At 43.1% G+C, this 23,618-nt stretch overlaps 1 protein-coding gene across 1 annotated transcript in view; it reads right to left on the reverse strand.

The window, feature by feature from the left end:
• Nucleotides 1-23,618, reverse strand: part of LOC147729658 (Na(+)/citrate cotransporter-like) — a 214,026-nt gene that overhangs the window by 22,753 nt on the left and 167,655 nt on the right. Inside the window, exons 7-10 of the mRNA XM_086954544.1 lie at nt 14,843-15,058; nt 9,547-9,647; nt 8,274-8,392; nt 1,836-1,997 (exon numbers count right to left, since the gene is read on the reverse strand). Coding sequence (XP_086810670.1) covers nt 1,836-1,997; nt 8,274-8,392; nt 9,547-9,647; nt 14,843-15,058 — 598 coding nt within the window. The remainder of the gene's footprint in view (nt 1-1,835; nt 1,998-8,273; nt 8,393-9,546; nt 9,648-14,842; nt 15,059-23,618) is intronic.

Here is a 23,618-nt window from a genome sequence, read left to right on the forward strand (position 1 = left end):
TTAACAGCTTTACTAGCTGTCGCTAACTGGTGTTAGCGACAGCTAGGTAATAGGGTAATAAAATGATCGCTGCTTTAGCGGGAAAAATTCCCGCTAAAGCGGCGAAAGGCCCTTGGTAATATGCCCCAATGAGTCTTGGAGTAGTTTGAAGCCCCTGAGTGGATGATTCATTGATACCAGTGAGAGCAAAAAGCGAGTAGGATTTGGGAGGATCTTGGGAAAACACTGATGACATCACGAGAACCACTGGTGCAGGAAAGGGAATTGATATTGTGTAAGACAGCTTTAAGTGTATTACAGGAGGGGTGTAGAAGTCTTGGGGAAGCCCACAGAAGGTGTTGTGCAGATTTGCCATCCCCCACAGCTGCTTGCCCTGTCTCTCATAGAGAGAGAGGGCGAGAGAGAGGGGCGGGCTTCCCGGTGCTAGCTCCTAAAGGTAAGTTGTCCAGGGACGAAGGGTCAGGGGGCATATTATCAAGGGGGTTTATCTTCGCTTTTTTGGCTTTAAAAGCCAAGAAAGCGGAGATAAAATTATCTCCCTATTACCTAGCTGTCGCTAACACCAGTTAGGCACAGCTTGTAGGAGATAGCGACCATCTTGGGCCCCACTTTGCATGTCAGAGAAATTTATCACTAATGACATGCAAAGTGGGCGTGTCAAGATGTTAGCGACTGTAAACAGTCGCTAACATGGCTATCTCCTATTATTAACTTTTGGAAATATTCGCGCTAAGCGCGAATATCTCCAAAAGCTAACACCTGCCCTGAGCAGTTCTTAGCCATGTTATCCAATGGGAGGTGGATAACATGGCTAAGAGCATGTGCTCGGTAATGCATGAATATCGCTGACTTTTCAGCGATATTCATGCATTGCGGCGGATTTTTAACGCATTTGCGATAAACCTTGGTAATACCAAGGTTTATCTGCGATAAAAAGCGCCGCAGGTCGGCGATAAATTTTTGTCTCTAATCAAGCAAGAGCGATAATTATCGCTCTTGCTTGGTAATATGCCCCCAGATTCCTCTGCTTTATCTTTATTCAAAGAATTATTATTGTGCTATTGAGTTACTGCATTGCAATTGATTCAAGACAGTTTTTTTGCTATAATTGTGCTAGTATTGCACTGTACATATGCGCTTATGTGTTACCGCTCTGCTACGGTTTAGCCATCATTGTCAATAATCGTGCATGTGCTATTATTTTATTCAAGTCACACTCTATCAGCTACCTGTGTGTTGCTCCTTGCTGAGTGTCCTTATTGATTTGTACCTGATTGATATTGCATAGGTTGGTTGCCGGCAACCGGTCCAACACACCACAAAACAAAATTAAGCCAAGGATTTCCCCTGTACCCCTGTTTCCCTATGTGGAATGTGCTGTGGTACTTTGCAGAAGAGATCAGATTTTCAAAGGACATATTGCAATGCTATCTCAGCACTATATTAAGATTTCATCTCACTTCTATCAGGAATCCCATAGATGGCAGAAGGGACAAAGTGATTTATTTAGGAATGTCTATGATGAGGATCGTTTCGTTTTAACTGGGTTGTCCTGTATACTTTCATATCCACAGAAGACATAATTATATAGGAGATATAAGGGTGCCAGATCATAACACATCAGCATTTCTGTTACTTTGTTGCCATTGTCGCCTGTGGTGGTACCCAATTAAAGGATGGAGTGGTTGGATACCTGAATCACTAAATCTGACTAAAATGACCCCCCTCACATCAACCTTTTAGAGACCTGTTCAAGAACCTACGATTCCCATAGCTAAGCCTGTCTCTGTTAACAAACAAATTACAACTCACATATTTATATTATCGCTTCTTACCAAAGAGGCTAGAACCGGCATGAAGAGGGTTGCTGTGGCCACGTTGCTGGCACATTCCGTAAAGGTAGCAATCATAAGTGAAAGAACCATGGCGATGGCCCATGGAGGGATGCTGTGTAAGGGCATCATCTGGTCGCCCAGCCATCTGGAAAAGCCAGACACCTGTAAAGAATGAAAAGAACAAATAGGCATATGAATATCAGGAGATAAGGCCCGATTCACAGAACTAACTTAAGACAAAATCCTGAACTTACTACCATGTTGGTATTCACAGATGGCACTTACTCATTTCGGTATTCACAGAAGGCACTTACTCATTTCGGTATTCACAGAAGTTAGGAGTCCTAACTTTAGGACTCCTAAATGCCTTCTGTGAATACCGAAATGATTTCACTTCTCCCTGCTTTTTCCACTTTGCACGTATGCTGTATTATGCAGCACACATACATAGTGGGAAACGCATTAAAGCAAAAGCATAGTTTCTGTGGTCGAAGGGACCCTTGCTAGCAGTAGGACACCATGGCACAATGGTGCTTGCATTGGCCCATGGCAGCTGAACACCGCTGGAAGAGACCTGAATAGTGTCACATTTTAGTACATATATTGCTGTTCTGCTCTCCCTTTCACTGACTGTATTGTGTTAGTTCTCAAACAATCCGTCCCCAAGAGTTTTGAATATCAAATTAATGACAACTGAACAAAAATAAGCATCTGAATGCGTGTGGGCGAAATGATACTGGTAAGTTTTGACAGTTCTTCCCGCGCGCAACGTTTACGCGCAGCGATCGCGCCCCATTCGCGCCGAAGGTGCGCCAAAGGTAAGCCCGTCTACGCCCGTCCGTGCCTGGACCGCGCCCAGCGCCAGATCCCCTGGCCCTCGCATTGCCCAGCCCTCCCGCATTACCTACGATGCCCCCACCCTCCTAGCCCTTAACCCCGGCCGCTCCCCCAACTGCGTCCAAGCCGCTCCTGGACACACCCATGGACCTTTCTCATGCTACCCCTGCAAATTCATCGGCACCGTCAACAACTCCGCTATGACCACCCCACAGACTCCCGATCCCAACAACCTACAATGCATCTTGCTCAACACCCGATCGGTCCACAGGCACGCCATTGACCTATGGAATCTACTAGACACCATCTCTCCGGACGTCGCCTTCCTAACAGAAACATGGATGAACGCCTCTTCCGCCCCAGACATCACCATTGCCATCCCAGAAGACTATAAGATCATACGCAAGGACCGTACCAGCCACACAGGAGGAGGAATCGCTATCGTCCACAAAAAATCCATCCACATCTCAACCAGCTCTGACGTCAATCTCGCCAACTCTGAACACCTTCACTTCCAGATTCACACCGACCCTAAAACCACACTCAGAGGCACCCTCCTCTACAGACCTCCAGGACCCCGCGCACAATTTAGTGAAGACATCACGGATTTCATCACTCCACACGCCCTCCCATCCAAAGATTACATCCTTCTGGGAGACCTCAATTTTCACCTTGAAAAGAACAACGACCATAACTCCACCACCCTTTTGGACAACCTCGCCAACCTCGGACTTAAACAATTGGTCACTTCCCCCACCCACATCGCAGGTCACACACTCGACCCTATCTTCACCTCCAGCAACCATGTCTCCTTCAGCCACACTACGGCTCTCCTCTGGACTGACCACAGCTGCGTCCACTTTACCTACAACAAGCCCAAACCCAACAACCACCCCCAACAAACTCTGCAAAGAAACTGGAACAAAATCACCATCGACCAGATCTCCTCATCGCTTCTTCAAAAGCCCCCCGCCCACTCCTCAAACCCCGACCAAGCCGCCACCAACCTCACCCTATGGTTATCCAACAGCGCCGACATCCTAGCACCACTGAAAAAACGACAAATCAAACTTGGCAGCAAGAAAGCCTCCTGGTTCAACGATGATCTTAAGAAATCCAAGAAACTCTGCCGATCCCTGGAGAAGGCCTGGAAAAAAGACCCAACCACCAGCACCAAGGAAGCCTTCAAAAACGCCACTCGCACACACCACCAACTGATCCGAAAAGCCAAGAAAACCGCCTTCAAGGACCGACTAGATAGCAACGCCCACAACAGCAAGGAACTTTTCAACATCGTCAAGGAATTCACCAATCCCTCGGCCAACTCCAACGACATCACCCCCTCTCAAGCCCTCTGCGACTCCCTAGCCTCATTCTTCCACAACAAAATTGCAGACATCCACAACAGCTTCGACAACCAACCCGGAGACCATTCCACCCAACCATCTGCTGGACCTTCACCACCATCGAACACCCTTAATGACTGGAACCCAATCTCCACTGAGGACACTATCCGCCTGATGAACTCCATCCACTCAGGATCCCCCACAGACCCAGGCCCTCACCACATCTTCAACAAAGCAGACTCCATCATAGCACCGCACCTCAGAGACGTCATCAACTGCTCCCTCAACTCCGCCACCTTCCCGGAAAGCTGGAAACACGCAGAACTCAGCGCCCTTCTGAAAAAACCCACAGCGGACCCCACCGAACTCAAAAACTACCGTCCCATCTCGCTCCTTCCATTCCCGGCCAAAGTCATCGAGAAAGCCGTCAACAACCAGCTCGCCGCCTTCCTCGAAGCCAACAACTCCCTCGACTCCTCACAGTCCGGCTTCCGAGCCAAACACAGCACTGAAACCGCCCTCATCGCAGCAACAGATGACATTCGAACCCTACTGGACAATGGAGACACAGTCGCCCTCATCCTCCTCGACCTCTCCGCAGCCTTCGACACAGTCTGCCATAACACCCTTCTACAGCGCCTCAGAAACATCGGAATCCAAGGAAAAGCACTAGAATGGATCACCTCGTTCCTCACCGGAAGAACCCAGAGAGTCCGCCTTCCACCATTCAAGTCAGAAGCCACTGAAGTCATCTGCGGCGTTCCACAAGGATCTTCACTCAGCCCCACCCTTTTCAACGTATACATGAGCCCCCTCGCAACCATCGCACGCCAACACAACCTCAACATCATCTCCTACGCGGATGACACTCAACTGATCCTATCACTCACCAATGACCCACACACCGCCAAAACTAACCTACACGAAGGAATGAAAGAAGTTGCCGAATGGATGAAACATAGCCGTCTGAAACTGAACTCTGATAAAACAGAAGTCCTTATCTTAGGTACCTCCCCCTCTGCATGGGACGATTCTTGGTGGCCAGAAGCCCTTGGAAAAGCACCCATCCCGACAGACCACGCACGGAACCTGGGCGTCATCCTGGATTCCTCACTTTCGATGTACAAACAAGTCAACGCCGTCTCTTCATCCTGCTTCAAAATTCTTCGCATGCTCAAAAAAACATTTCGTAGGATCCCCACCGAAACTAGGAAAACGGTCACCCACGCCCTGGTCACGAGCCGACTGGACTACGGAAACACCCTCTACGCCGGTACTACCGCTAAACTCCAGAAAAAACTCCAACAAATCCAAAACGCCTCAGCCAGGCTCATATTAGACATCCCGCGTAAAGAACATATCTCTGGTCACCTGAAAAACCTCCACTGGCTACCCGTCAATAAGAGGATCACCTTCCGGCTCCTAACCCACGCACACAAAGCACTCTACGAAACCGGACCAGAATGCCTCAACACACGACTGTCCATCTACTCCCCCTCCCGCCAGCTACGATCATCCAACCAAGCCCTTGCCACTGTACCCCGCATCAACAAAACCACCATGGGAGGTAGATCCTTATCCTACCTGGCAGCTAAAACCTGGAACTCCCTTCCCACTCACCTTCGCCTTACTCAGAATCACCTAGCATTCAGAAAGCAACTTAAAACGTGGATATTTGACAAGTAATTCCCCTCCCCTCCTCAAGCGCCTTGAGACCCTCTGGGTATGTAGAGCGCTATATAAATTCTTTGACTTGACTTGACTTTAAGCACATTCTTTCGGTTCTTAGGCTGGCATACATGACAAGAGGTATGTATGTATTTCATAAAGTTTGGAAATACTCAAAGTTGTCCTAAGGCCCTTATTACGAGTGCCCTCTTAATTTTATAAGAGCAGTTGTCATCCTCATCAGAATTGTGAGTTTTTCTCTTTGATTGTTTGTGTTTTCTGCATGGAATCTGACAGAGGGTCGCTTTCTTCAAATCTTGGCATTTTTTTAGGCCCGGGTAAAAATAAATTATGCCAGCATAACTCGTGTACATTTGGGAATTTTACATTGTACTTGGTAAACAAATCCTGAAATTATAGCTTCATGCCATTTCGTGTCATTATGAGCCATTTGCAGTACAGATTTAGCGAGAACATGCCTATTCTCAGTAAACATTTGCTGCAAAAACACGGGAACAACAGAACACAAGTGACTGTTGTTTGCTGTGCTTTGTTTAAATTCATCATCATGCCAAAAATGTCCTGCTAAGAAGTATGGTGTGAAGTGACAGATTTGCATTTTGCATAATCATACATTATTGCACACACACTAATGGGCATATTACCGCTGCCTATCGCTGGATATGTTAGCGGAGAATACATGCTATTAGCAACGTTTTTCTCCATTGTGCTAAAATATCCAGCAATAGCGGCGAAATGCGTGAATATCGATGAGAATACCGCGATATTCACGCATTAGCGACGAAATGCTCTTAGCCATGTTATCCACCTCTTATTGGATAACATGGCTTAGAACTGGTCTTGGCAGGTGTTAGTATTAGCGTGAATATTTCCAACACTACACCTGCCTTGCTAATAGGCGATAGCAACGTTAGCGACTGCTTTCAGTCGCTAACATCAGTTTGCGACAGCTTGTTAATAGGGCGATAGAATTATTGCGAAAATCGGCGATAATTGCCTATAGCCCCCCTTGGTAATATGCCCCTAAGTTTTTGCTGCAAATTAATGCACTTTTTGTGACTTTTTTCGAGTCATTATTTTTGCTTTGTTCAGATAATTATAGTTTGATGTTGAAAAATATTTCACTTTGTGTTTATATACTAAATTCATGAATGTAAATATTTTAAGATTATTTAGTAGTTTTAAGGCATTTTAAGTTTATAGTTTAATGGAATTTAAATATAGTTGTTTGATTTATTTTGAACAATAATGTTGTTGCCGATAGTGCTGTTTTCAATATGTGTGTAGTGTTCTATATGTTTAACGTGATCATGATGTTGTGTATTTCTTTATTTTTGTTGTCTATATTTTGGTATTTTTAACAGTGATATTTTATTGTTTAAGTATAGGATGCTAATATTTTTATGATACATTTTTTGGGGAAATATTTATATATTGTTGTGGTCAATATTATCTCATACAACTCACCCCATATGTCTCCCTAATAGTTACCTAAATACAGTAGCGGCTGGAGTGGGTGCTGAGTGGTAGGGTGGGGCGGACGATTGGGTAGGTCGGGATGAGGGAGGGCAAATAAAAAAGCATTAAAAAAACAAATACAAATAACTTACCTTCCGCCTGCCACTCTTTTGTGCATTACGTTTGCAGTCTGTTTCTTCCTTTTGGCGCTGACTCGGGCGGAAAGGGAAGGACTTCCGCCCTACAATACAAAACCAAGCAATCCTGGAACCTAGCGCTCTTTTTGAGGCGAGGGGGGGGGGCTGCGGCTGCAATCTCTCGGCTGTTTCTCAGCCTTGGGATTGCAGGCTATGAAGTGCTCTAGTCAGATTGGTCGGCTGTAGGCACCCGGCCAATCTGACCTGTGCACTGGCAGGGGGCTGCATTATTAGGACAATTGCACTAATCAGCCTGCCCCCTGCCATCGTGCTGTAACAGCGCAACCCTGGGACACATTAATAAAATGGTGTTTATTTTCATTTAATTAATGTGTGTGCCTGGTGTAAATAACTTCTACCTATACGCAAAATTCTTAGCTATGAAAAAACTCACAATGCCAAAAGCAACTGCATTGTTTATGCAGGGAGAGATACTAAAGTGCGATAATCTTTAGTAACATTAAATCTACTACTTGTATTTCAAGAGCAGTGTGTCATTTATTACTTAAATTTAGGGTTGGTTTGTTCATTAACCTCATCAATGAAATGCCCATTCAGCTGGTTGTATCGAAGTCTTGATGGTTAGTAGATGTAGACTAAGTGATATTAAACTGAGCAACTCCTGGGCTGCATCACTTCTGTCACTGAGATATGTTAACATTCAGACTGAAAGTCGCACAGTGGCATGCACAGAGTGGGACATGAGGATGGGACTTTACCATAAGTTTTGCAACTAAGATGCAGCTGCATCCTGCCCTGATGTTGGTGGTAATCCTGCCTGTCCCAGAATATACAAGATATGAACCTCATGTGGTTTCCACCCTATTGCAGTGTTACTATCTATGCTTACCATCTCCCTTTCATTCAAGCATACATCATTCTTCCTCTACATTTAGACCTTGCAGACTAACCTCACTTCCTTTGGCCAAGGCAAATCCTCCTCCCAGCAGCAGCACAATGCTCCAGGGCATCTGTTTGTGGACTATTTTCCAGGTGAGAAGAGGGACTGGTAAAAATGGCTCTGGCTTTCCTTAGAAACATTGCAGACAAAAGGAGACAGGAATCAGAACATGGTCTCTTTTTACACAGAAGTACATCATTACCCAAGTAAAGGTAGGAGCTTGAATTGTGTAAAACTATAAACACAATACAATTAAACTTGACATTCATGGATCTTTCCAAAGGTGCAACTCTGTTGATGCTTTGTGGTAGCTCCCATTTCTAATTCAAGAAATGCCCATTTGTCCTTGTTTTACAGATTAAGACCTGATTGTATCTACTAAAATATTTGGTTCCAATCCGTAAACTATGAGATAACTCCCACAGGGTTCAATGTATTAGTTTACCTAACCCAAGGAGCCAAGGGCATTCATGGGAATTACATTTCACACCATGGACCAAAGATCCATTTAAGGGATAAGACGCTCTGCATCACCCCCAAAAGAAAGTGCTTAAATAGGTTTGGCCTTAATGTGCCCTGTTCTAGAATAATGGACGTCATTGCAGCCAAAGTATTACACTGGCTATGATTAATTCAATCATTCTTCAATAAAATGTTGTTTTCCTGTGAAACTGTGGCCACTGGCCAATTACTCCCAAAAAGGTCAATAAAACTGGAAAGCTGCTGGCGAAGCTTTGTAAACAAGATTTATTTCCAGATTGTATTCACTAGTGGACAGGGACTCTACTTAATTGAGCTTTATCAGCCAACACTGTTGGAGATTTCACTATAGAAGCAGCCAGACACATGTCTCCTGGAGTAAGTAGGAGAAGTATGTAGTCAAAAAGGCATGAATATCTAAATTGTTTTAGAATTGTTCTGTAGGTTGCACTGTAGGTGGACCGGTCAGGGGAAAACAGAAAATCATACCCAAAAATAAGTTGAAAATAGATCATGACAAATTTTCTAAATCCCTTTTAGGGGTCGTTTAGAAATGGGTGTGGAAATGTTCACCACACTGAGTGGTACTGGGCAAGATATGGCTGTCCTGTAGCGTACTGTTGATAAAGTAACCACCAAAAATACTATTCTCAGTCACAGAATTGTCTACATAGCCCCTATTTTAGAACCATTCTTGGTAATATTGTGTACACAGATAAATTACCTATGTTCTTTCTTTAATACAAAAATCTCCCCTTGTTTCGCCTCTTTAATTAATGACAGACTTGGAAGTTTCTGAGTACCTTCTTCATTTGCATCATGCAGGCAAAACTTGGGTTTGGTTGCTGGAATGATGAAGAGCAAAAATGCTACGAACACAGCAACAGTGGCATCAGTAACGTACCTGCAATTAAAGAAAAGGAAGAGAGTTGGTGCACTCACGCCCATCACAATACTTTTACATGCACAGGATTGGAAGAGTATTGTTTGTAAAATAATATCTTCTTGGGAAAGCCTGATTCAACTTATTATTGTAATAAATTGCACTACACAAACAAGACACATACACCCCTTATATCATTCCCCCCCATCCAATTAGGTGGCAGATAATAGTTAATATTTATATTTTAGAGTTTTATTACGTGCAGCATAGTGGTATAGAGACAAAATATCGACTCCAAAATATCGACTGGACATAATATCGAGTTTTAAATATAGACTGGACAAAATATCGACTGGACATAATATCGACTACAAAAATATCGTTTTTCAGGTAAGTGAAGTAATATCGACTGTATAAAATATAGATAGCAAAAATATCGATTTTTTAATAATATATAATATTTTATAGTGTATTTTTATGTAATAATATGTGTGAATAGTGTGTATTAATGTTATAAAATATTTTATTACATGAATTTTGTTTTGATAATAATTGCGTAATGTAATTCTGTAGCGGGTTGTGGGTTTATAGGGGAATAGGGTGGGAAGTAATTTAATAATAATTAATTAATTAATATATGTTTGTTAATATTTTTAATTAATAATTAATTGATAATTAATTAATATTAATTAGTTAATTAATTAATATAATTTTGAATATATTTTGTATTAGTAAATAATTGTTAATTAATTAATTGTAATTAGTTAATTACATTAATTAGAGTACATTTTTTATATATATAATTTTGTGTTATTTTTAAGTAATTAATTTTGAAAAAATAATATTAATTATTAAAATAATTACACCTAATGTTCTAATATATTTACTTTATTGTTATTGTTAATTAATAATTAATTGGTAATTAAATAATATTGATACATTTTGGGTAAAGGAGCATTTTTAGGGTTCAGGGTCAGTTTTCAGTTCATGGGTAAAGGGGTATTTTTAGGGTTCAGGGTCAGTTTTCAGTTCATGGGTAAAGGGGTATTTTTAGGGTTCAGGGTCAGTTTTCAGTTCATGGGTAAAGGGGTATTTTTAGGGTTCAGGGTCAGTTTTCAGGTCATGGGTAAAGGGGTATTTTTTAGGGTTCAGGGTCAGTTTTCAGTTCATGGGTAAAGGGGTATTTTTAGGGTTCAGGGTCAGTTTTCAGGTCATGGGTAAAGGGGTATTTTTAGGGTTCAGGGTCAGTTTTGGGTTTTTGGGTAAAGGGGTATTTTTAGGGTTCAGGGTCAGTTTTGGGTTTTTGGGTAAAGGGGTATTTTTAGGGTTCAGGGTCAGTTTTGGGTTTTTGGGTAAAGGGGTATTTTTAGGGTTCAGGGTCAACAAATAAGATTTTAAAAAAATATTTTTATTATTTTCATTTATTATTTTATTATTATAATTTAATTTAAGTCGTTTTAAGTATATTTTAGTAATTAAAATTTAATATTAATTTAATTTAACACTGTTTTTAATAAAGTCGATATTTTTTACATCTATATTTTTGTTAACGATATTTTGTACTCGATATTTTTGTACTTACCTGTTTGTAGATACAAACTCGATATTTTGACTGTCGATATTTTGTCCACGATATTTTGGCAAGTCGATATTTTGTCAGTCGATATTATTTCAGTGATCCCAGCATAGTACCTGTTTGTGGAATCAGACCACCTACTTACCTGTTAACTAGCTACATTGGGGCATATTACCAAGCAATAGCGATAATTCGCGCTATTGATCGATTAGAGACAATAATTCACCGCTGAGCTGCGGCGATTTTTATCGCAGATAAACCTTGGTATTACCAAGGTTTATCGCAAATGCGATAAAAATCGGCCGCAATGCATTATTATCGCTGAAAAGTCAGCGATATTCATGCATTACGGAGCTAATGCTCTTAGCCATGTTATCCACCTCCCATTGGATAACATGGCTAAGAACTGCTCAGGGCAGGTGTTAGCTTTTGGAGATATTCGCGCTTAGCGCGAATATCTCCAAAAGTTGGTAATAGGAGATAGCGATGTTAGCGACTGTTTACAGTCGCTAACATCTTGGCACGCCCACTTTGCATGTCATTAGTGATAAATATCACTGACATGCAAAGCGGGGCCCAAGATGGTCGCTATCTCCTACTAGCTGTCACTAACTGGTGTTAGCGACAGCTAGGTAATAGGGAGATAATTTTATCTCCGCTTTCTTGGCTTTTAAATCCAAAAAAAGCGGAGATAAACCCCCTTGATAATATGCCCCTTAGTTTGTTACCATGTAAAGTGCTAGTAGTTTTACTGCAGGATAAAAAAACAGAACAATGGCACTTTTGACTGAAAGACTTTCCAAACAAAAAAAACAATCATAATAATTGATGTCTCGACCCCCCCACCCCATGATAGGGACTTCCAATGGGCTCTTCTACAGGACGAGTAATGTTAGCACCATATGCGCACCTCAAAGAGTCATATTCAAATATCTACAGTTTTGAAACTGCCAATAGCATCCCAACAGTGCTGCGGGCCCTCTAGCACTGCTACGCTTAGACGCCACAAGGAGTAGAACCTAACATCCTAGATCAATGGAGGTGCATGATTCGTTCTCTCCTCTTGGATGCTATTGGAAGCATCACAACTGTGTGTCATGATTTGTTTGACTCTTTTTGAGCTGAATTTGGGGTCTACCATTGCTGATCCTGGGGAAGAAACCATTAGTAATCACTGTCACTAGCATCAGCTATTTTAGACATTTTTGGAAGGCAAGTTGCCATTTTAAAAAGTGCAAGGTTTCTTGTTAGCTGTTCCCTTTTGTGACCTGCTAGCAAAAAACTGATGCTATGCACTGACGCCTTAGTAGCAAATACATAATGCTAAAATGTGCTGAGTGGTAAAGTGTGGTAACAATACAATAAGGGAAGCTAGAGAGCGCTCTCACTAAGCATTATTGTCTTCCGTACATACAGCCTGTGCTGCTAGTGCCCTCGATTGACAGTCACGTTCTTCTCAGAGGCTTTCATGGGCATGCATTTATCTAATGATTCAGTCTTTCTTCATTTTCTATTCTGTCCTGTACCTAGGTATGAATATTAACAATCTGGGCGTTATTATGAGTTTGGCAGTCCTCCCGCGTAGCACCATGTCAGCGCTCTGTGGGAGGGCCGCCAAACCCGTAGTACGACCACCCGCTGGATTCCAACTGGAATCCAGGTCAGGCGGATGGTGCTGCGGCAGTCCTAGCGAGCCTTTCTAAGGCTCATAGGAGAGTCTTCGAAAGGCACCACTGTAGGAACGCTGCAGCACGTTCCTCCATGGTTTTGACTGCAGTAAGTTGTGCAGTCCACGCCATGCAGGAACAAAGGGGCAGATTTATGTCAGACTTGCGCCAAGTTTAAGCCGCTGTTGCGTCACGCAACGCTGGCGTAAACATGGCACATCCCTGCAACCCATTTACAACGTGACGCATCTAGGCATATGCATCACGTTGTAAAGCCCTGCGCCACATATGGGCATTCCGGCGCAGGGTGGGCGTTCCAGGGCTGGTGCGCCTCACAAAAGTGCCTGTGTGAAATCTACAAGATGTCACGCAGGCACTTTTAGGCCAATGCAGCATCAAAACCCTGCGCCTGCTTGAAGCAGGCGTAAGGCTTGACGCAGCATTGGTCAGATAGGGCCCCCCAGAGCATTGCTGGATCTGCGTCGTGCTTGCGACGCAACTACAGCAATGCGCCGCCTTTACGGCACAGATGCATCACACATCCGTGCCGTTTTTGCCCCATGGTGCGTCGCATTGTAAATGCGGCGCACCATGGGTGGCGGAGCTGTGGCGCACAATAACTGGTGCATCCCTGGGGATGCGCCAGTTATTGTAAATCTGCCCCAGAGGGTGCAGTATGAGGGGGCGCAACTTGTGGCTCCTTGCACGCACCCACTTGCACAGAGGCAGCAGTTGGCCCTGTAAGGGTCCCCCGAGTCGCCTCTATGCCATCCTTTCCATGGGGTGCTCACCACCATGGAAATGAATGCAGGGAGGCTACTCATAATATGCCTATCGGGGCTGCAGCGGCACAGCCAGCATATTGCAGCCTCTGACCACTGCGCTACCACCGCAGGATCATTGATCCTCGCCAGCCCCAGAGATCCTGTGGCAGTCAGACTGCTCCATCATAACGCAGCACACGGTGCTGCACCTGTGGCCGGGCAGCCACCACAGATTCGACCACCGAACTCGTAATGATGGCCTATATGCTTAGTAATACGATCAAAACGCAGTTTAACAGTTGCGATGCATGGCACACGCTTTGCAACCCCTGGCCTCAAAGCTAAGATCTAAAATATTTTTTAGTGCGCCTAAACAGTGAAAAATTGATGACAAATGTCATATCTTACTCTAAGAAACAGATTATTATAGAAAATTTGCAAAATAGAGTGTATCATCAACAAGTTATAGTGTATCCTGGCTATGTGTTGTTTTAGAAAAATAACACATTAGAAATTGTATTAGACAACAGATGTTTTTCTGAAATATTAAAGTAAATACAGTTGGTTTGTAGGGCAATTTTTGATATGTTTAACATCTATTATAGAACTATTTTTTAACTATCAAACTTTTTCTTTGCCACCCTTACTCTGCATAGCATGTATTCATTTTGAAGTGAGGACAACTAATCTAGGTGAACTACTATTAGTCTTCAATAACATTACCGATGAACATCTGTCAACAAAGTTATCCTTTCTCTTCTATTTTCTTTTTCACCACACCTTCCTTTATTTTCAAAATTTTACTTTCATCGACCTTTTTCCCACTTCCCCCGCTTCTTTTCCTTTTCGGGGCTATGTCATATTAGTGTGGATATAGTCAGACCAATCTCTATTTAATTTCAACACATCTTTTTACTTAATGACTGCCCAAAGGTCCCTTTATTTTACCACAATCTCTAACCAAGAATCCCACAGGGCTAAAGGGTCATGATCTAATTTCTGGATCTACCCAAATTTAAGTCAACATCATCTCTCATGACGGCAAATTTGTTAATTCAGCCCTTTATCCCGTCATGCATGCATGATTTTCACCTAGTGCTAACATTTCAGAACTTGTTTGTTATGTTTAAGCCCCCAAACCCTTCAAAGTTCTTCTCCAGATCCTTTTGAGGCATCTGTACATGAATAAGTATGTTGGATGACACTTACTCCTCTTGTGAGCTATTGAAGAGAAGCGCGGCCCAGCCAGGGATGAATCCGGGGTCCCTTGTGAACCACAACACGACCAGCAGGACAAAGAGGATGAGGACATTGAACTCTGCCCAGGAGATTGGTCCCAGCTTGCGGTGCTCCTCCTTTAGTACATTATACGCAGCTCTATCCTTGGTGCTTTTCTGGGCCCCACAGCCCCACGTTTGTCGAAAGCTTTGTGAACAAGAAAACAGGATGAAATAAGGACAGGCACCTCAAAAATGTTCAGTCTTTAAAGACATCAGTAGCGGCCGGTGTGTTGATAGAGTGGTGGGCGGGATGGTGGAGGAGGATGGAGATGATGAGACAAATACAAAAAAACACTTACCTGCTGTAATGCCGTATCATGATCTTCTCCACTGCAGACGCAGGAACCCAAAGTCCACTGCGGCCAATCCTGATGTTGCTTTCATGCTGCTGAAAGCAGTGTCAAGTTTGGCCTGAGTGCCAATGATTTGCAATCCCAGTTAGACTGGGAGCCTGAGCCTGCTCTCTCCAACTTTGCAATGCCGCTCAGGTTTGGAGATAGCTTCAGTGCGCAGGACGGTTTGGCCATCGTCAGACTACCTGTCAGACCGTCAAGAGCACTGAATAGCAGTGCAAACACTCCTCCACCAACCTGTCATGCCCCTGGCCCCGCCCCCATGCCTCAGCTCCAAGATCAAAATGATAATAAACAAGGATTTGCAGAGGAGTCGCTGCTGAAAGACATTTTAAACAAAAGCCATCACACGTCCCTTCTGCTCAAATATTTACTAGTCATAACAACAACATTGGCATTAGAGAAGTGCCCAACTTTCATGATGGAGTGGTTTTTCCATACATGCCAGCCCATTCTAAGATGTTCGTCTGATTCCTAAGCCTGTAAAGTCTGTCTAGTATGTTGAGGTCTGCTGTCTAAAGTCTGAGACCTCAAGGTTAACTAGTTCTTCATCATACTGCATGACATATAAATGGAAGGACAAGGTAAAGGGAGATAAGTCCTAATTTTGAACAACTATCAGCAACGTCAATAGGTCTGCCTTTAAAAGGAATATTGTATTGTAATGTCAAGCTTAACAAGTAAATAGCATAGATATTTGTGTGGAAGCAAAGAACTGTAGAATAATATTGGTGTAGGGTAAAAGGTCAAGTGAGAGTTGCACTATCAAGCACTAGCACTTTCAAGCCAAATCCATGTAGGTTAATGACTGCTCCCCTCCCATCTGTGATGCTGCCAGAGAAGACAAACCCAATAGATTATATGGTTATCCTAGATCAAGTGTGCCCCTGAAAGTTCAAGCACAGCCAGCTGGATAAATAAAAAAAATGTCACAGCTGGTGGAGGGCAAGCACTTTTTCTGTGGATGCACACAACTTCTGCCCAATCAAAACACGTACCCCTGGCTCTCAGCATGTGGGCAGAGTCAAAGCCCATCTCTAGTGGTACTCACATAATTGGCGACAGTTGCACTCTCAAGCCAGACCATAAAAAAAAGTATTAGCAAATATATCAAGCACTGACTACATGACATTGGCATCTTGCTATTTTTGTGATATTTATGGTTTGGGCGCATTCCGTTTCAAACCACTTCCCTTCAGCTGCAATACTTAATAAATGTCTTTCTGAACTGCCTGGAAATCCTATGGCTTTTTAACCAATTTTGGGGCATATTACCAACAACTAGCGATAATTATCGCTATGTTGGCTTAGCGGCAATATTTTTATTGCCGAGCTGCAGCGATTTTTATCCATAAAAATCGGCCGAAATGCATGAATATCGCAGAAAAGTCAGCAATATTCATGCATTACCGAGCTAATGCTCTTAGCCATGTTATCCATCTCCCATTGGATAACATGGCTAAGAACTGCTCAGGGGCAGGTGTTAGCTTTTGGAGATATTCGCGCTTAGCGCGAATATCTCCAAAAGTTGGTAATAGGAGATAGCGATGTTAGCGACTGGTTAATAGGGAGATAATTTTATCTTTGCTTTCTTGGCTTTTAAAGCCAAAAAAGCGGAGATAAACCCCCTTGATAATATGCTACTTTGCTATTATTAAGAACCGCAAAATGCCTTAATCGGACTTGTTTAAAAAAATCTGGGGAATAAAAACACATGCCCCTTAATGGGGGTTAGGCCCGTTTTCCTACATTGTGCAATTTGTCTGCTGTATTTACACCCCAATGCATTGAATTTTTCCCAAGTGCCATGGGTACCCATGCTTTCTGAATCCACATAGGAGCTGCCTGATGCCGGGCACTGTATTTAAACCTAACATTGGCCACACATTTTTCATAAATTACTAAATTGCTGATATAATGTCATAATACATTTTCATTGAGAATTCAGGTGGTTATATATTGTATCTATTATTGTGCCTATATTTTATTGTTATTTATATTCCAGACAAAGCATATATACAAAACATATAAACATAGTATAGAAAAAACAAAGTTGAAGGCAAAGAATGGTCTTACGATTTCAAAAATAGATACTTCGATCAATTACAATACAGGATCATTGTGAGAAATTGGGCTGTGAGTCATTAAATCACACATTCTCCTTGCTTTTGATTCTCTGGTTTTTGGACCTCTGCAGTGTGTTGGGTCTCCCTGTGGGAGATTTACTCGCTCTAAGCTATTGTTGGAAATGGTTTTGAGCTTTACCAATCAGTGCAAACTTTTTAAAATAAGGTCTGTTGTTGCACACCCGAGGTGGGACGCTGTGCACAAGTTGCGCATGAAAACATTCACACACGTGTGCCCAGGTGTGTAGGTGGAATGAGGAATACTGTTGTCAATCAAGATTGGCGTCTAATCATCTTTTGTTATCTGTAAGGTGAACATTTGTTATAGACTGCTCTGACCTTATAATCCAAGTGTAATCGAAAAAGCAATGCCCCCTTTCATTTTGGCTAAATTCTAAACTGTTAAAACCGATTTGTAGACTTCGGCTAAAGTATGCATACACCTTTTCATTGTCATGAGGTGGGAAGACAATTGATGTGTCTTTCCATCCAAAATCTGGGCCCCAGATGCAAATCCACAGCTACTTTTTTCTATATGCATCTTGTTTGACCTGGCCTTCTCTGCAGGATCACACCATGCTTTTTGCCTCTGCCCCTCCGCTTTAGGACTCTGCAGCTGCAGCCCGTGCAGGTAAGAGCGGTGGGGACAGGTGGGGGGATTTCGACATGCGACCACGAGGGAACAATAATTATTTATTTAATTTTTCTTCGTGTTCAAACACGGCCTCACTGCTCTTACCTGCATGGGCCACTGTACGGGACTCTGAGCACTTTACCACTGTCAACCAGTGCTAAAGTGCTTGTGCTCGCTCATTTAAACAAGGTAACATAGGCTTACACCCAATTGGACCATCTAATTGACTTTTAAGTCCCTAATAAAGTGGTACTACATGTACCCAATCCTGTAAATTAAATGCAACTAGTGAGCCTGCAGCACTTATTGTGCCACCCACTTAAGTAGTCTTTTAAAACATGTCTCAGGCTTGCCACAGCATCTTGTATGTGCAGTTTTCAACTGACATATCAACCTAGCAAAATAATCCTTTTTCCAGGCCTCAGCCTTCCTTTTTAATGCATATTAGTAAACCGCAAGGTAGGCACTAAACAGCCTTTAGGGCAGGGGGCAGAGTATTATAAAAGTTGGACATGCACTTTTAAGTGTCACACATCCAGGTTGTCAAAAATCTTAAATGTGTTGGTCACTACTGCAATGCATACCTGTCTCATAGGATAACATTGGTTTGCCTTATTACATTTAATAAGTGCTAGCAGGTAGGAAAGTTTGGTCTCTAAAGAATTGGAATTTAAAATCCTTTTTAATTCTAAAGTCCAATTTTAAGTCACATTTTGGAAAATGCCCCTTTTAGAAAGTTGGAATTTTCTTGTCCTGCCCTTTTGCTGCCTGCATTCTGTATCCTCGGTCACATGACTAGGTGCAGTTGACCTTTGTATACTCCTCCCAGATAGCATCACAAAGGTGGACTAGGAGGCATATTATCAAGGGGGTTTATCTCCGCTTTTTTGGCTTTAAAAGCCAAGAAAGCGGAGATAAAATGATCTCCCTATTACCTAGCTGTTGCTAACACCAGTTAACGACAGCTAGTAGGAGATAGCGACCATCTTGGGCCCCGCTTTGCATGTCAGTGATATTTATCACTAATGACATGCAAAGTGGGCGTGCCAAGATGTTAGCGACTGGAAACAGTCGCTAACATCGCTATCTCCTATGACCAACTTTTGGAGATATTCGCGCTAAGAGTGAATATCTCCAAAAGCTAACACCTGCCCCTTAGCAGTTCTTAGCCATGTTATCCAATGGGAGGTGGATAACATGGCTAAGAGCATTAGCTCGGTAATGCATGAATATCGCTGACTTTTGAGGCCTGCCCTGCTCTCTGAGAAGGAAGACCGGACCTCCTCCCTTTTCCCAGACTGAGTGACTTCAAGGGTCAGTTGGCTGACCTCCTGTCTGAGCTACATGGACCTAACACATTTAGGAGGCTTCCCTGCACTGCCAAGCAGACCTGCTGGACTGAACCTACAACTGGACTTGCACAAGCCTCGCTGACCTCTGCTGGAGTGTGTTTCTGATTCCCTAGAGCCCCTTGGCTGGCACCATAGAGAGCTCCTCCTGGCCCGAACAAAGGCTCCATTCTAATCCATCGAGAAGCAATGCAAAGCATAAACACACAACTGCAAGCTTCATCCGAACCAATGATGAGCAACGTAAAGCACCACAAAGCCTCACCACACAGCTACAAGCTGCAGGGGAACTGACACCGAGCAACGCAATGCCCAGCAAAGCCTCGCCCCACTGCAACAAGCTTCTTCAGAACCAATGCAGAGTGGCGCAAAGCACCGCAGGCATTGCAGCACAGCTACAAGCTTCATCAGAACTGACACAGAGTGACGCAAAGCCCTGCAGGAAAGCAACGCCATGCAGAGTGTGGACCAAGGACATAAGGTACAATTCTCAATGGGTCAAACTTGGTCGTAGGCCAGACCTGCACTTCCTCGCTGTAGGCTTCAACTTGTGACTTTGCCCCGTACAGCGCAACCAGATGCCCTCAGGTGGTGCTTATCGCCTTTTGGCGTCACTTTTATCTAAACCTTTAAAATGCAATGACTCGAGTTCTACTAATTGGATTTTTGTAATTTTGGTCCCAAATTGTTTATTAAATTATAATCTGTTTTTTTTTAATTGGTGTGATATTTTACTGTTCTCACTTTATTGCTGTTTTTGTATTGCATATTACTTTACACTTTGCTCTAAGTTAAGCCTGGCTGCTTTTGTGCCAAGCTATAACAGGGTGAAGCACAGGGTAATTAAGTGACGTTTTGTGGCTCACTCTGACAAGGATTGTGGCTGTTGTTGAGTAGAGTTTTAACCCACTCACCCAACAACCCAATTCCTCACACATATGTTATGCATTTTTAAACTGGATGTATTTCCCAAAGCAACCCTGGCTCCAGTCACTAGAGAGTGGTTTCTCTGAAGTCTGGGAGGTAGGAGATCAGACCTAGAAGAGAGAAGCCAAGCTCAGAAAAGAGGAGAGGTCTTTCCAAACGTCCATTCAAGCTGCCATGTTCAAACTACCCAGCAAGCTCTCTATCTCCATGTTTAAACAACTCTTCAGGAAACAACCTTAGAGAAGCACAGGAGAAAGATAAGAAGAATGGACCCTGAACATAAAGAAACTGCTGTCTGGACTTGCACTTCTTCTGTCTCCAGAATTAGTGGAATCAGCTTTCCACCTCCTTCTTGGGGCCAGTAGAGGGTGGGGACCGTGAGAGAAAGGGTTCCCCTTCTAGTTCTGTTTACTGGTACTGGCTGTGGGTGCCCTAGGATTGGGTATTACAGATGCCTGATGGATGCACTGCTTCCCTGAAAATGGCTTAAGAGCTGATTGCTTGGGTAGGGCAGGCAATAAGAGGGGTTTACTGTTCTGCTGCTCTTAAACAAAACAGGTAAGTGAGATTCCGGCAGCAAGAGAAGAGCTTTTTCACTCCTGGAGGTTATCGTCGGAACCAAAAATATTTGTAGTACTGAGTGTTCAGTATTAACACTTCAGATCTTCTGGACTCGAGAGAATAATTTCCAGTTCGAAGACCATCGGCATTTGTGCCCAGTTCCTTTCAAGGGGCTTTCTTTTTGAAAAACACTAGTCCTGATGATGGTCTCATAGATGACAACAAGGAAGACCGAAACGTCGACTAAAAACATCATCTCCTCAGCATTTATGCATTGAAAGAAACCTTTTTACATCTATGAATTGGGTCTTCTTCACTGATTAACGGAGTTGATGAGATGTTGTGAATTGACCTGTTAATGTATATGTACAGCTTTTCATAACTTTTTACATTCTGTATATCCCCATGATTTTTCAAATGCAAGTGTTTTTCATATATAATTAGTTTGCTGTGTGCTTTTTCCATTTCTCCTCTTTTTGTGTTTCATTGAATGTATTATTTGAACAGCGTTGGAATACATCAGTTATCCTATGGATACAATCGGGTTCTATTAGCCCATCACGAGTGGGAAATGGCATGCTAGCAGCTACATGTAGTTGAGTGTTAATTGCTTGCTGCGGGTATAGGAACGGTAGGACTTGTGAATGGCCTCCTCCTTTCTTACCTGCATGGCCAACACAATGGATGCTGTAGCCTATGGAAGCAGGATGTTTAAGATGTGGGTGTGAAGCACATTTCTGTGATGAAGTCAGCATTAGGTTTGAGAAAGATAATGAAGCTTATAATGTATGGTGTGTAGAATACTGCAGAGCAAACGTTAATGTTCATGAGTTGAAATGTGTGTTCTGCAGTCAGAGGATGTGTGGTAGTTAGTGGGATGTTTACGAGGATAGATCTGTGTGTTGTGCAATTGCTATGTGAGTGTTTGGGGTGCTTAGGTGTTGATGTTATTGTGGAGATTGGCAGAATAGGGTGATGGTGAGACACATGATTATATCTTACCTTGTGAGATACAGTGGAACATGGGTTCTGGCCCAAGGTCTGGTCGCAACATGGCCTAACAGGCAGCTTTCTTGTGTGTCTGCCCTTTGCTGGGAAAACAGGGCAATGGTAAGACCTGAACAGTTGACAGACGCAGAGAGTAGCCAGGAAGTGATGTCTCTTTCTGTGCAGATGGATGGTGGGAAATACAGTGATATCACTTCTTATGCAGAAGGATGATGAGAAATGAAGTTCTCTTGACTGGGTTCTTCTTTTAAATATGGTTCTGGTGGGAAACCATTGGTGGCACTTCCTGTGCAGATGGATGATAGGAAATTAAGCCTGCTAGCCTGCCTTTGTCTTCTAAACATGATTTTTGGCAGGGAACCAGTTATGTAAATACAGTGCTGCTGGATGATGGGATAGTCAATAATATTACTTCTTGTGCAGATGGACAAGGTTAAATCTAGTGATGTCACTTCCTGTGCAGATGGATGATGGGAAATTAAGTCTCCTTGACTGGCTTCTTCGATGAAAGATGATTTTTGAATGGAACCCAGTGATGTACCTTCCTGCACAGAGGGATGATGAGAAATAAAGTGATATCGCTCCCTGTTTAGATGGATGATGGGAGATCCAATGATGTCACTTCCGGTGCAGATTAATGATGGGAGATCAAGTAAAGTCACTAGCACAGATGAATAGTTGGAATTCAGTGATGTCACTTCTTGTGTATATGGGTGATGGAAATCCAGTGGCAGTGAGGAAGCAGCAATGCACTTGGCGACCGCACCTGGCACTAGGAACGAGAGGCAGTTCTCCGACGCACCCGCCTGTCTACACAATACCTTGTTGAATATGTAACCGTATACAGCACCACGTGGACTCACTGGATGTTGATACATTAGATCGACATTCTTTGAACCGTTACACCTTGAAGTGTCTCAAAAACCTTGGGGCATATTATCAAGGGGGTTTATCTCCGCTTTTTTGGCTTTAAAAGCCAAGAAAGCGGAGATAAAATTATCTCCTTATTACCTAGCTGTCGCTAACACCAGTTAGCGACAGCTAGTAGGAGATAGCGACTATCCTGGGCCCCACTTTGCATGTCAGTGATATTTATCACTAATGATATGCAAAGTGGGCGTGCCAAGATGTTAGCGACTGAAAACTGTTGCTAACATCGCTATCTCCTATTACCAACTTTTGGAGATATTCGCGCTAAGCGCGAATATCTCCAAAAGCTAACACCTGCCCTGAGCAGTTCTTAGCCATGTTATCCAATGGGAGGTGGATAACATGGCTAAGAGCATTAGCTCGGTAATGCATGAATATCGCTGACTTTTCAGCTATATTCATGCTTTGCGGCGATTTTTATCGCATTTGCGATAAACCTTGGTAATACCAAGGTTTATTTGCGGTAAAAATCGCCGCAGCTCAGCGGTAAATTTTTGTCTCTAACCAAGCAATAGCGATAATTATCGCTATTGCTTGGTAATATGCCCCCTTGACTCAACCTGATTTATTACCAGAGAACGGTTGTTATATTGCGGGTATCCCTCGACGTCTTTCCAGTAGTCCATGGCCCTGTCGGGTCGGAATTATCACCAACAGAGTGACTTTATCACGACTATCTACTTGTAGACAGCCCTGAAGAGTCGCTGGAAGATTGTCCCACATGCGACGAAACACGTGTAGGCTGGTTCTCATGTTATGAACATTAAAGACACCATACAACAACGTTTGACTCTTGAATACAATTTATGCTGTTGTA

The sequence above is a fragment of the Lissotriton vulgaris genome, chromosome 2_1 (genome assembly GCF_964263255.1).
Source record: "Lissotriton vulgaris chromosome 2_1, aLisVul1.2, whole genome shotgun sequence".
Lineage (NCBI taxonomy): Eukaryota > Metazoa > Chordata > Amphibia > Caudata > Salamandridae > Lissotriton > Lissotriton vulgaris.